This window comes from Impatiens glandulifera, chromosome 7 (assembly GCF_907164915.1).
Source record: "Impatiens glandulifera chromosome 7, dImpGla2.1, whole genome shotgun sequence".
Classification (NCBI taxonomy): domain Eukaryota; kingdom Viridiplantae; phylum Streptophyta; class Magnoliopsida; order Ericales; family Balsaminaceae; genus Impatiens; species Impatiens glandulifera.
The window spans coordinates 47,928,466-47,943,082 of record NC_061868.1 but is presented as its reverse complement, the minus strand read 5'-3'; the positions used below and the strand labels follow the sequence as shown (position 1 = coordinate 47,943,082).

General features: G+C 29.9%; 3 protein-coding genes across 3 annotated transcripts; 2 read left to right on the top strand and 1 right to left on the bottom strand.

Annotated features, from left to right (window-relative positions):
* Positions 1-3,426: 3,426 nt before the first annotated feature.
* Positions 3,427-8,069, top strand: LOC124946119 (homeobox-leucine zipper protein HDG5). Its single transcript, XM_047486684.1, has 11 exons — positions 3,427-3,571; positions 3,677-3,850; positions 3,922-4,127; positions 4,194-4,311; positions 5,142-5,339; positions 5,417-6,025; positions 6,089-6,307; positions 6,378-6,552; positions 6,632-6,900; positions 6,995-7,090; positions 7,168-8,069. The coding sequence occupies exons 2-11, from the start codon at positions 3,695-3,697 to the stop codon at positions 7,612-7,614; spliced, it is 2,493 nt and encodes an 830-aa protein (XP_047342640.1). The 5' UTR covers positions 3,427-3,571; positions 3,677-3,694; the 3' UTR covers positions 7,615-8,069.
* A 4,057-nt stretch (positions 8,070-12,126) lies between these two features.
* Positions 12,127-12,738, bottom strand: LOC124910096. Its single transcript, XM_047450718.1, has one exon. The coding sequence runs from the start codon at positions 12,736-12,738 to the stop codon at positions 12,127-12,129; it is 612 nt and encodes a 203-aa protein (XP_047306674.1).
* A 142-nt stretch (positions 12,739-12,880) lies between these two features.
* Positions 12,881-14,092, top strand: LOC124910095 (putative nuclease HARBI1). The gene has a single exon (XM_047450717.1). The coding sequence runs from the start codon at positions 12,881-12,883 to the stop codon at positions 14,090-14,092; it is 1,212 nt and encodes a 403-aa protein (XP_047306673.1).
* The last annotated feature ends 525 nt before the right edge of the window (positions 14,093-14,617 follow it).

The following is a 14,617-nucleotide window of genomic DNA, read 5'->3' as shown; positions in this document are numbered from 1 at the left end:
TTTTTAAATATAAATTTAATAAAAATAAAATAATATTTTAATATTTATTTGATTAATTAAGTTATTTGATGATTAAAAAATTATAATCTTAGTAATGTGATTGTGAGAGATTAAAAATAAATTTTAAAATTTTAATAAAAAACAAAATTAACTAGTATTGTTAGATTTAATGGTTAAAATGTTTAATTTTATTTAATACAAAATAATTATTGTGTTACTGTCCTAATTTAATATAATATGAATTTAATCCATTACTTAAAATTTTAATATTTAAAATTGTTGTGTTACTCTCTTAACAATTATTGGGTGTGTCAATCTGGCATTAACACCTTGCCAATATGGTTGAGACATTAGTTGTTAGTGTTTTTTTTTCATAATATAGGAGGAAAATAATGGATTAATATTTCAAAACAAAATGCCACTTTAATTTGAGAAACTAATTATTTCTATTAAAGTAATTGTGATACTCTTATAATATTACATTTTATGTTGAGACTAGTCAATTCAATATGAAAAAAAGTGACATTTCTTATTGTTCACATTTTGCAGTTATTTTTGTAATTTGGTTTGCACTTATTTAGTTTTTAATAAATTTATTCTTTTACAAATATAGTTTTTTTTATTAAAATTAATTGTATAATTTATACTTAGTTTCAACTCAAATATTTTTAATTGATATCAAAATTAAAACTTTTAATCTCTTAAACAAAACTTTTACATATTAAGATAATTTTTTTTTATTTTAATAACAAGGGAAGATATACTGTCTATGGCATATTAAAAAAAAAATTAAAAAACATCTTGTTATCATTGGTTGAATTTTAAATTAATTATAATAAATATTATTATAATATTTAACTCATTAGTCTATAATACAAATTATTATATTTTTTTAATAACGAATTCTAAAATATAATCAAGCACATTAAATAAAAATAAATTTGAAAAAATAGTTTTCACATAATGCACCCCAATTTCTTACCTAACACCTACAAAGTGACTTAGTTAGACTAAAAAGTTTAGTATTCATAACATTCAACATGTACCATCTCTATTGAAAACACAATTTAAAATAAGAGTTACAATTATGAGTCAAATTAGTATTATTCTTAGAAGTTTAATTTATAATAATTTTATTAATATAAATTTTAATAAATTACAAATTTTATAATATTTAAGATATAATAAAGTCTATTATGAATTAATATTGAAACTTTATAAATTAAAAATATGTTTAATACACGGAAATAGTAAAGGAAAAACATATTTTTAAACTAGAGTGTATTTATCTATTATGTATTTGTTGATATTATATAGGGTGAATAAGTAAATTATAATAACGAAGGAGAGTACAATCCCGCCACATGACGAGAAATTTAACCCACCAATAAATTTAAAAGTAATCAATTTTTTCCGAATAAATCAAAATATGGCATCATCGGTCATTTACATCACCAAACTTCCTAGCCATAAAATAATTAAAATAATATATTACAAACAATCTATAACATTATTTAGGATTTACAAAATCCAGAAACCATAGAATCTGTATATTGGATTTGGTAAATCCTTGCATTGATTTACTCCTACCCGTAGAGCTTGTCTGATCTTGGAATATTTGAATAATACTATATCATGAATTAAAAATATTATTGAGTTAAAAATAATTGATTTTAGAATATTTAGGTTAAATTAAAAATTGTTTCATTTATTTAATCACAAATATCACAATCAAATTATAAAAATTTCAAATCAAGGTATAATTTCATTATTATAGAAACACACTATTAGTATCATGATCAAACTAGCCAAATTAATGTTAAAAATATATTGTTGTTTACAGATTAGACAGCATACAAAACAATGTTTACCCTTCTCACAAATCCCATTAATTAAAAAATAATTAGGCAGAAACTAATACTGTTAAAACTTTTTATTATTATCAATATGTTAAGATTATAATAATTATTTATACAACTTTATATATAAAATTTAGTTTGTAAAAAAAATTTAAATTCCTTGAAATAATTATATAGACACGAAAAGTGTTGAAAAAAAAATCATTTAAACGTATTGCTGATCTAATTTATATACATATATAAACTATTAAAAGTTTATTTAGTAATTTAAGTCAGAAAAATAATTATAAAATATCAAACATCACGAGTTTAATTATCATTTAGAACACTATTTGATAGAGATAATGTCTCCCAAATTACAATTATTTGCTGTGTTAATTTTTCATATCCTTTCAATTTTTATATAATATATATATTTATATATATATATATATATTTTATAACAAAATCTTATATTCAAAATAAAATATTCAAATAAAAAACATTGATACATTAATTATCAAGTTTAAATTTATTTTATATTCACTAGTTAGTTTTTTAATTAATTAACTTTTCAACTATTTTTTATTAATCATAATAAAGATAAATAATTATTTTTTTAATAATATATAGTTTATTTAAATTTTATATAGTTTAAATAAGTTTCTAATAAATTATATAGTTTCAAATATGATTTATTCATAAATTATATGTATATCAAAAAAAAAAAAAAAGGAAAAAAGAATAACGTCCGTCAATGGGGACAAGGATATAGTGGGTTGACTTTAAGGAAAAAAGAAAAACAGAAACGGCTAGAAACATCCAATAAAAACAAGACATGTGTACAAAACAGATGACGGGTATTCTGGCTGGGAAATGGCAACGCATCCGTTACTTTTCTCTCACTCCATTAACCGTTTCTCTCTCCTCCATTAATGTCTTCAACTGTAATAGTAAATATGGGAAGACTATTTTAGGTAGAATCCATGTCAGCAACAAAATTAAGTCCCTCAAATCCCAACAACAATTCAATTAAACACCTAAACTTTTAAAATTAATAGTATTATAAATAAATTATATAATTTGTTTTCTATCTAATAGAGACAATTCAACTTATTACAAATTTAAAATTCATTATATAAACCTTCTACTAATAATATAATTTTAAGAAAATAACATAAAAATATACATCATCTAATTTCTTCATTCTATTAAAAAATTCAAAATATTTATAATTTGTATACATGAGTTTTTAATTTTGATAAAAATAAATAATAAAAACATGATAACATTAATGACGCTATAAAAACTTTCTTGGTCAAATATTTTAATACAAAGTGAAACAAAGAAGTCTTAAAAAAAAAGCACTGTAAATCTAGTTATAAATTATTTCTTAAGATTATATTTGAAGACACTTACTATCAAAACAAAAATATATATATATAAGAATAAAAAATTACCCAAATAGAAGATGACAATAATGTCCTTGGTAGTAAAAAAAAAATTACAATGCCTAAGATTTAAACACGCGGCTTGACTATTTAGTCTACATACATTTGCTACTTTTTTAGTGGCTTCTATTATTCTTATATAAGTACTCGGAGAGTCACTGTGTGTAACAGTGATATTGTAGTTGGTGAGAGAGAGAAGAGTTATAGAGAGAGAAAGACGCCATTAAAGGAAAGGAAGGTGGGAAATTAGACGGATCTTTTGTCCCATTTTCGAAATACCTGGTATTCTTTCTCTTTCTCTTTGATCTTATTTCTTTTTTAAACTGCATTCTTCAACTAGCTAGTATCTTGTTTTTGAAATTGACATGATAACAATGCCGTGTTAAGGATAAATCAAGGAATAGGATGTATGGAGATTGCCAGGTGCTTACGTCCTCATTGGGAGGAGGAATGTCGACGGACACCCTGTTTCCGTCGCAGGTGGTCGGTCAGAACCCTAATTTCAACTTCATGGCTAATTTGCCATTCCATTCTTACCCTCATCCTCCTCCATTAATCCCTGTAAGCTCCTCCTTCTCTATCTCTTATAACCCTTTTTTGAAATTAACATATATTTGTGTTCAAATTGGTAGAAAGAGGAGGTTGTTTTGATGAGAAGAGGAGGGAAGGATGAGATGGAAAGTGGATCAGGAAGTGAACAAGGAGGAGTTTCAGGGAATGATCAAGACGGCTTCGATCATCATCTTCAACAGCATCATCAGCAGCAACAGTTGCAGATAAATTCAAAGAAGAAACGCTACCATCGTCACACGGCTCGTCAGATCCAAGAAATGGAGGCGTGAGTTATAAAATAAAACATAAATTTGATTAAAAGGTATGAGTGATTTATTTGAAAACTATGTAGGTTGTTCAAGGAGTGTCCGCACCCAGATGACAAGCAAAGGCTAAAGCTCAGCCAAGAACTCGGTCTCAAGCCACGACAAGTGAAGTTCTGGTTCCAGAATCGCAGAACCCAAATGAAGGTGCGCGCGCACGTTAGCATCATTATTTTAAATTGCGCCTAATATTTCTTCTTTACCTACCGTGTGTACTTAAAACCCTAGCTAGAAGAAAGAGAATAGCTAATACATGAAATGAAAATCTCTCTGCTAATAGTAAATGCAGACTGAGAAATTAAATATCTTTTACAAATAAAATAAAATGTCTGGCTTTTTTGAATGGTGGAAGTAAAACTAAGCCATCATATCATCATTAACAAGGGCACAGAGTGATTTTTATTATGTGGGAACGGAGAAGATGAAGCCATTAACTGGGGGATACAGTTGCTTCTGAATCACCATTAATATGCTAGCTATAGCTAGCTATCTTGCTCCATAAATTGGAGGCTGTAGTGCGCAGTCAACCCCACTTCCTACATAAATGCATGTCCACTTTTAATAAGTTAGGGTTAGGGTTTCTTTATATTTTCTTCACCATGCAAGTCTAAGCAATTCATTTTCTCAAATTTTCTTTTAATTGTTCCTTATTTGAAATATATAAATGACATTGTTTATAAATAAATAATAATAAGAATAAGAACATAGCATGTAGTTCATTCATTTCTCTTTCTCTATATATCATTTAAACATACAAGGACAAAATAAATGTGATCTGAGTATACTGGAAGGTCGACATTATTGAATTGATATATTTTTTCTTACATTTTACATCATACTAGCACATTGAATATTAATGTCCTGTTTACCATTCATTTAGTAATCTTTCGGTCAATTTGGTAACAATATTAACAATTTAATAATGGAAATCTTATCTAAGATCATTGTTTCTATTTGTTAATTAATGGAAATTGCAGGCTCAACAAGATAGGTCAGACAATGTAGTATTGAGGAACGAGAATGAAAATTTAAGGAATGAAAATTACAGGCTTCAGGCTGCCCTGAGGAGTATAATTTGCCCTGCTTGCGGTGGTCCTCCCGGCATGATGATGGGCGATATCTGTACCTCCGAAGATCACAACCTTCGCCTCGAAAATGCACGTCTCAAGGAAGAGGTACTAGCTAGTTACTAGATCTATCTAGTTTTTAATTCCCCATTTTGAAACTACCTCAATTTATTATTCCTTTGCAGTTTGAACGAGTTTGCTGCATTGCTTCAAGATATAGTGGAAGGCCACTTCCATCAATGGAACCGGCTTCAGACTCTCTTCTCCATCCTTCCTTGGATCTAGACATGAACATCTTTTCAAGGAATTTTCACGACCCCATCTCAAATTGTGCAGACATGTTCCCAGTAGTGCCCATTGTCCACGACAATCCTCATTTCGTATCTTCTCCTCCCGAACTCATGATCTTGGAGGATGAGAAACCTCTAGCCATGGAGATGGCAATGTCATCTATGGATGAGCTTATCAAGATGTGTCAGTTTGGGGAGCCATTATGGATGAGAAGCGAAGGTGGTTCTGGTTCTTCAACTGATCGTGAAACGTTGAACATGGAAGAGTACGGTAGGATGTTCCCGTGGCTGAAGCAACAACAATCCGGAAACAACAACCAGATGATTAAGATGGAGGCCACCCGCTGCAGTTCCATGGTCATTATGAACAGCATAACCTTAGTTGACGCGTTTCTAGATGCTAACAAATGGTTGGAGCTATTTCCTTCAGTTGTTTCACGAGCAAAGACTCTTCAAATCATCACATCTCCTGTCTCCGGTCATGCCAGCGGTTCCCTTCATCTGGTAAGTGTACAAGTAAATGACAAAAGTTGTTACCTTTTTGTAAATATGTTTTTGTATGGGCAGATGTATGCAGAGTTACAAGTGCTTTCTCCATTGGTGCCGACAAGAGAGATGCATTTCCTTCGTTACTGCCAACACAACCCGGAAGAAGGAAGCTGGGCAGTTGTTGATTTCCCAATTGAAAGAGGAAACTTTCACTTCCAATCTAATTCATTCCCGAGATGGTACAAGAGAAGACCATCTGGCTGCATCATTCAAGACATGCCCAACGGCTACTCAAGGGTAATTATATATATATAATTTTATAAGCGAGGTTAGGACTGACTGTGGACATTATTTATCATCTTATAAGGTTACATGGGTGGAGCATGGAGATGTAGTAGAAGATGATATTACAGTCCATCAAGTATTCAATGAATATGTTAACAGTGGAATGGCTTTCGGTGCTTCCCGTTGGCTAGCAGTTTTGCAGAGACAGTGCGAGAGGTTCGCCAGCCTCATGGCCAGAAACATTTCAGACCTCGGAGGTTTGTTCGTTTATTTGTTGTTTGGTTGGTTAATAATTGGAGATCAAATTTGTTACTAACTTAGACCACAATTAAATAGTCATACCTTCCACGGAAGCTAGGAAGAACTTGATGAATCTTGCTCAAAGGATGATTAGGACTTTCTGCACCAACATCAGCACCTCTTGTGGCTTGTCGTGGACAGCCTTGTCCGACTCATTGGAAGACACGGTCAGGATCGCAACCAGGAAGGCTACTGACCCAGGGCAGCCCAATGGGTTAATCTTAACCGCTGTCTCGACTACGTGGTTGCCTTATCATCACTTCCAGGTGTTTGATCTCTTGAGGGATAAGCAGCGCAGAGCCAAGGTCTGTTATTATAATTATATTTATATATGTCATTAAGTTACAAACATATATAAATGGGTTTTTTTGAAAATATTTATTTGTTCATTTTGTACAGCTTGATGTTCTATCTAATGGAAATTCGTTACATGAGGTGGCACATATAGCAAACGGATCACATCCCGGGAATTGCATCTCTCTCCTACGTGTCAATGTCGGTTATATATATATATATATATAAATTTGAATTATTTTTTTTTACTTTAAACTAATAATTTTATAAATATGCAGGTAGCGAGTAATTCGTCACAAAACGTGGAGTTAATGTTGCAAGAGAGCTGCACGGATGATTCTGGCAGTCTGGTCGTATACTCGACCGTGAATGTTGATGCCATTCAGCTAGTGATGAGTGCCACCGTGGACGAACCGTCCACGTCATCATCATCGTCAGCACCGTCCTTGTTGGCATCGTCCATTCCTCTCCTGCCTTTGGGATTCGTGATTATACCCAATAACAATGGGTGTCTATTGACGGTTGGACTTCAAGTATTGGCTAGCACAATTCCAAACGCAAAACTCAGTCTTTCTAGCGTCACGGCAATCAACACCCACATAACCAATGTGGTGCACCAAATTAACGCAGCTCTTGGCGGTGGCGGCGGCGGCGGTTCTGGTTCGGTGATGTTTGAGGGCGAGACATCTGGTGTTGGACTGCGGGTCCAACAAGAAGAAGACTAAACTAGGTGGTTCCTTAATCTTTTCCTTGCCCACATGTGGTAATTACCAAAAACCTCCCTCTCTAATTTGTTTTTGAAAGGGATGTTATGGGTAATTAGCTGAGAAGGGCAGGGGTAAGAAGGGGAGAATAATAAAAGACAAGAAAGATATTGGTGTGTTTGTTTCTTTATAAATTTGTTATTATTAATTAGTGTGTGTGGTTTTGGGGGGAAGGCTTGGAAGTCAAGAGCGCACCAGATGACGGGGAGCCTTTGCTTTTTTTGGTTGTTTTGAAGTGCTAAAATGCGCAGGATGCGTAAGTTTGGTAGTAATGTGGCCAAATTTGCAAAGGGGTGTTGGTGATATATGTGGTTCGGGAATTGACTTCTACTTGGTTTGTTTGGTACTTTAAAAACTCTTTTATGGTTTATTTATCATTAATTAATTAATTAATTAATTGCTCTTAATTTGTTTTTTCTTTTCTTTTTTAATTAATTTTTTTAGTTCTGCACTATTTATAGAGGGGAAAAAAATTAATATTGTAGTTTTGATAAAAGAAAACTCTTAAACATTCTCTCTTTTAATAAACTGTTTAAATTTAAGTATAGTTTTTACAAAATTCTTACTATTTTAAAATAAACTTACAAATATTATGAAATAAGTTAAGTTCAAGATAAGCCCATATGAGAAGCCCACTAATTTATAGAATGTGCAAATGTGTCAGTTAAAGCCCAGTAGGAAAACTATGTCAAATGTTTTAAGTTGTAACTTTTTCTATATTATGTTCACAAAAATATAATTTCATTTAATTTTTGGAAATATCTTAGAATTTTTAGTTGGAGATGCTTATTTTTCAATGAAGAACCTCTTTAAGTATATTGCCTCCATTAAATTCTTGGGAGTCCTCTATTTTAGTCACTGTTTTCAACCCTGATATTTCGAATCTTAGTTAAGGTTATTATGAAATTGCTAATTAAAGAGAAGATAAATCAATGGAGGATAAACAAGAATCAAATTCAAGTTGTTAGGTTAAAATTATTTTAATAACTTATTTGGATTGGTATCATGTTTGTTTGAACTTGTATGCCTCTTAATTAGTTGTAAAGGGAGACTCTATGTATACTAGCTAGCTATTGTGACCTTTATGACTTTTATAAAAAAAAAAAAAAGACATATAAGCCTATGTTAAGTAGACATGGGTTATAAAGAATAGGTTAATTAAAGAAATTGAGGAATTTTTACCAAAATTCAAATGCATAAATAGTTCACTTACCAAAATTTCCAAAAGATGCTAGATCAATAAAATACTCATTTTAACTCATTTCAATTTAAATAAATATATAATTTAATAATGTGAAGTTATAAAACTTCTTGGAGTTACATGGGGTTTGTTTATCTAATTTTGTCACCAAATTATAATATTTAATTAAAACCCATATAGTACATATGGACCCAATGTTCAAATGTAGACACAAGGGGGAAATTGCATTGCATGCAGAAAAAAGATGAAAAAAAAATGGCACTTTTACTTTATGCATATGTGACGTGCCACGTTTTGAACCTCGGAGAATGGAACATAATTAAATCCTCTCTTTTATTTATATATATTATTGTCCATTTCAATAATATCTTCTTACATTAATTATTTGTAAATAATACAAAATATAACTCTCCAATTTCTAATGTTATCTCCAGATTGGGGGTGGAGTAGGTAATGTCAAAAGTAACACAGAATTATTTGTTTAATAATTAAAATAATGTAAATTAACTTATGTCATAAGGGTCATGGTTTCATTTTTAAATAAGAAGATAATTAAAATATATAAAAAAACATCCTCCTTTTTGCCTATCTAAACTTTAAGACAATATATATTGATTGCTAAAATAGTGGTAAGAGTCCATTAGGATCTTCCCAAATGTGACACCCCTAACTTGTAAAACTACCCAATTTAGACCCATCCTTGTCTGTCTCATAAAAGATACACTTACATATTTATATATACATGTATATCTATCTATATTATAATGTCCCTAAACCTTGATTAAGACTTTATACATATATACTTGACCATATCACCAAACAATTATAGAATAAGATTGCATCACTATTAATCCTAGCTCAACCATCTTTTGAACAAAATATCATTTTATACTCATTGCTAACAAAACAAAGTAAAAAAAAAAAGAGTTTAAAAAAGAAAAATGAAAAAAAAATGAGCAAGGTACAAGTGAATGGAAAACCAAAATATTACTAGTGTAGTTTTTTATCCGATAATAGAAACCATAAATTCAGACTGAGAGCTCGTCGTAATATATATATTATTTATAAACTTATTCTCAAAGATCTACAATTTCTCTTCGTTGCTTCACATTAATTAACATATTATAATTTCCATGATTTTGAGTAAACAAATGGTTCTAAAACTACTTCATGTTTCTTAGTGGGAGCCATGGGCTTCATTTTAATTATAAGATTCCTTAATTAAGCTATTAGCTAGTGGAATTTTTATAGATATATTCCATGGTGTTTTTAAAAAATATTCATTTATGGTCAATCTCTATCTTTGTCACTAATTAACATATAATCAATAACCTTAAATTAAAATAGTTGAGATTGAAAACACTCATTAATTATCGAACTTTTAATGAACTAGAATAATAATTATAGATTCAATAATTTTTTTAAATAATCATAAAGTAATTCAGGTAGGTGGAAATATGCGAAAACAAAGAGATTAACCTATAACACATAAATAAAATGATTTATACAATTAAAAAAACATTATTTAACCTTTTTCCCAATACAAGACTGTTTGTTTGTAAGTTTCTATGAGATATTGTGTCTTTTTGTGATCATCTTTACATTGCTAAACTTGTTAGCATTTTAATACTAATGAATGAAGAATTAATAAATTACTTTATTTGTTTCTCTTATTAAAATAGTTATTTAAAATGAATAAAGTGATAGTCAAACTCATAGTCATTGAATTGAACCCACATAGATGAATATATATATATTCACAAACAACCATAATTGATTATAAAGAGAGTACATGATCACAACATCCCACCCTTTATGGCACAAACTCCTTAAAATGTGTTAAAAAATCAAATTCAATCATTTTTAAAATTATCCAAATGAATGCCATGCACCTTTCATCCAATTAAGTGATGGGCCTATTAAAGTTTATTTTCATATGAGATTTAGAAATGTTAAGAAATACATTTAATCATTCAATTGTGTTTGAATGGACAAATATAATATAATTAAATTTATTAATATATACATAATTTAATTCATAACATTATTTCATCTAAATTAATATTCAATTAAGATATTTTAAATTATTTTTTCTAAGCTTTGATCCGTAATTTGGGCACATCCAAATTGGGCCTATATACGTGGAGTTATTCAATTATAATATTAATGTCATTAGTTAAAAACTTGTTATAAACATATATATTATTATTGTAGGTGATAACTTTATAGTATAATTTAATAAAAATAAAAAAATAAATAATTAGGCAGGTGAAGGTGAGTTCCCATGCACAATGGGGAGGGTGGTGCATTTGTCGGTCCCTTTAGATGATTGCTCATATCTTTGTTTTATATGATTTGGAAATATATATATTTCACTTGTTGTGGCTCAATTTGTATAGTTCACTAATTTTCAGGGATATGTTTTATAAATGGAGACTGAGAAAGGAAATTGACAGATGTCAAATAGATAAAGCGAGTAGAAATGATGTTGTAGGAACGCGAGAGTAGGAAAAAAAAAGTGAAGAAGTAGTTGGCATAAATAGAGGCGTTGAGAAGATACTTTATTGTAATAGTGAATGTTCTTTCCCCATTTAACCCCTACTCTATTTGTATTTTTAAATACTTTCTTATTTCTTTTTTAATATATAAATATGATTTTTTTAAAATTTATTTTCGGAAATAAAGTAACACAAACAAGAAATGTTATAACCTATTTTTAATATATTTTAAGGGCATCTCCTCCAACCCTGCTGCAAACTGGGTTTGCAGTAGCCCATTCTCCTCCAACCGGCCTCCAAATTCTTCGGCCAAAATAAAGTTTCGGCATATCTAGAGGAAGAAGACGTCATATATGGCGGAAAACTGTTCAGGCCTGCAATTATCCAAAATATGTGAAAAGGTCCTTGTACTTTTTTATTTTAATTAAAATTTTCTTTAAGTTTTCTTTTATATTAAACATTTATTTAATTATATATATTTATAATCTTTTTGTATTTATTTATAATTTATTTAAGTATTTAATAATTTTATTTATTTATATTATAAATTTATAATTATAAATAATATTGATAAAAAAATTAACAATTTTCAAAAAATATAAAATAATAATAATTCGTTATATGTTATAAAATTTAAAAACACACTTAAATTACTAAAACAATACTTAAAAATAAAAATTACAATAATTAAAATTACAACATAAATAATACAATAATTAAAATTACAACATAAATAATACAATAATTAAAATTACAACAAAAATAATACAATAATTAATAATATGATAAATTAGCATCACTTCCTCCAAGATTATTGAAATATCCTGAAAATGTACCCGTCGCGAATGGATCTGGTTGATCTTGATTTTGAGCTCTTTTTTCCATTATTCGTGCTTGTTCAGCCTCAATAAATGTTCGAAGCTGTGGATCTCTTATTTTACTCAAATCTTTCAATAAAATTTTATTTTCTTCCTTTATCTCTTTCAATGCATTATGATATTGCATTTGTTCATTTATCCTTCTTAGTTCTTCAACCATTTTTTCGCTTGTTTCCTGCATACCATTTATATGTAATGATGTATTATCATCACTTTTTCTTTTCAGTTTTGCCCTTTTCACTCCAATAGGTCTTTCTGACGGAGAACCAATTACTGAATCGTTTAGGTTAAGAGAAAAGGAGGAGACGCCGGGGGATGCCTGCCCAACAGAATCTGGAGTTGGATTTTCCGACTCGGAAGAGGGATAGTTGAAAGATGGATTTCTCCTGCTACTTAAAGAACAATCTTTAAATTTTTCAAAATTTTTTACAATATCCCACACATGATCGAACTTCCAACCTGATTTGAACTTCGTGTCTTTTGTGAACAACACTTTAGCTTTGAGCATCTGTTAAGTTCAAATAATTAAATACAATGTGCATGAATAATAATTTTAAAAACTATATCAAATAATTAGTTAATACTCACAATATCTTCATTAAATTCATCAAGAAGCTATAGTATTATGTCATAGTATCACTCGTAACAATATGATCATCCAACATCTTCTTGAACAACAAAACGAGCAAGTGTTCCATGGTGGTTCAATTCCTGGACATATTGTTATTAATCGTGATCGGGAGAATGCCCATCATAGGTTGTACAATGATTATTTTTCAGATAATCCAGTGTACAATGAGACCATGTTTCGTCGGAGATATCGAATGTCTCGCTCATTGTTCATTCGAATTGTTGATGCAGTCAAAGATCATGATCGCTACTTCCAACAACGATGGGACAACACAGGCAGACTTGGATTATCTCCAATACAAAAAATAACTGCTGCTTTTCGTATGTTGGCATATGGTGTTCCAGCAGATGCCACATATGAGTATATTAGAATTGGAGAGTCCACTGCAATTGAAAGCATGAAAAGGTTCTGTCGAGCTATGGTTGAAATATTTAGCGAGCAATATCTCAGAAGGCCAACATCAAATGATATTTCTAGACTTCTTTATGTTGGCCAGAAACGGGGATTTCCTGGAATGTTAGGCAGTTTAGATTGTATGCATTGGAAGTGGAAAAATTGTCCAACCGCGCGGGCTGGACAATATACAGGCCGTAGTGGAAAACCTACAATCATTCTCGAAGCTGTAGAAGATTATGATCTTTGGATATGGCACGCATATTTTGGTTTGCCAGACACCAACAACGATATAAATGTGTTAGAGTCATCTCATTTGTTCTCGGATCTAACTCAAGGTATTTCTACTCCAGTTCATTATGTAATCCAAGGAAAAGAATATAACACGGGCTATTATTTAGCTGATGGCATATATCCAAAATGGTCTACTATTGTGCAAACAATTCATGAGCTTCGTGGTCCGAAGAAAAAATATTTTGCAATGAAACAAGAAGCATGTAGAAAAGACGTTGAACGTGCATTTGGAGTTCTTCAATCACGTTTTTCTATTGTAGCAGGACCGGTACAATATTGGAGAAAAGAAGTGATGCATGATATAATGACTACGTGCATAATTTTGCATAATATGATTGTTGAGGATGAACGTGACCTTACTGCACCTATTCAAATTGAAACGGAAACGCTTTCACCGGAGGGCGAAATGGTGATAGATGAAAATACTCGATTTCAAGATTTCATTTCTCGATATGGAAAAATTAGAAACAGAGAAGCTCACATAGAACTTCGTAATGCATTAATTGATCATCTGTGGGAGGAGTACACCAATTCCGAGAATTAATATCATTTTTATTTTATAATTTTTGTTTGTTTAAAATATTATTAAATTATATTTATGTGTATGAATTATTAATTTATAAAAAAAAAATCATAAACAAATGAGAAAAGATTGGGGTTAAATTTATAAAGTTGATAAATATATAGATAATATTAGTAAAGTTAAAAAGTTGATATAAAAAAGAATATTCTGAGAATATTCTTTTGAGTTTGGAAATGGGTTTTTGGGTTGGAGATGAATTATTGTTTGATGTGACGTGACGTTTCGTGCATTTTAGAGATGAAAATGGGGGTGAGGGTTGGAGATGGTCTAAGTGAGATTTGAATCTTTTAAATAAAGATTTTGGTTTTGTTTAAGTTACTTGGTTAGTTTATTTTATTTTATTAATTAAATTATTAATAAAAATATTAAATTATCTTTATTTATATTTTTAAAATTATATTATAAAATGATATAATTTATTAAATATATTTTAATTAAACCCATGCCAAACAAGCTCTAAATACGTGTTTGGTTTAGAGATTTTAA

Bases quoted from the DNA above. Each gene is read 5' to 3' on its own strand.
- LOC124946119 (XM_047486684.1), top strand. From the start codon at position 3,695: ATGTATGGAGATTGCCAGGTGCTTACGTCCTCATTGGGAGGAGGAATG. The intron at 4,128-4,193 runs GTGAGTTATAAA...AAAACTATGTAG, and splicing joins CAGATCCAAGAAATGGAGGC to GTTGTTCAAGGAGTGTCCGC. The intron at 6,553-6,631 runs GTTTGTTCGTTT...ACAATTAAATAG, and splicing joins AAACATTTCAGACCTCGGAG to TCATACCTTCCACGGAAGCT.
- LOC124910096 (XM_047450718.1), bottom strand. From the start codon at position 12,738: ATGCTCAAAGCTAAAGTGTTGTTCACAAAAGACACGAAGTTCAAATCA.
- LOC124910095 (XM_047450717.1), top strand. From the start codon at position 12,881: ATGATCATCCAACATCTTCTTGAACAACAAAACGAGCAAGTGTTCCAT.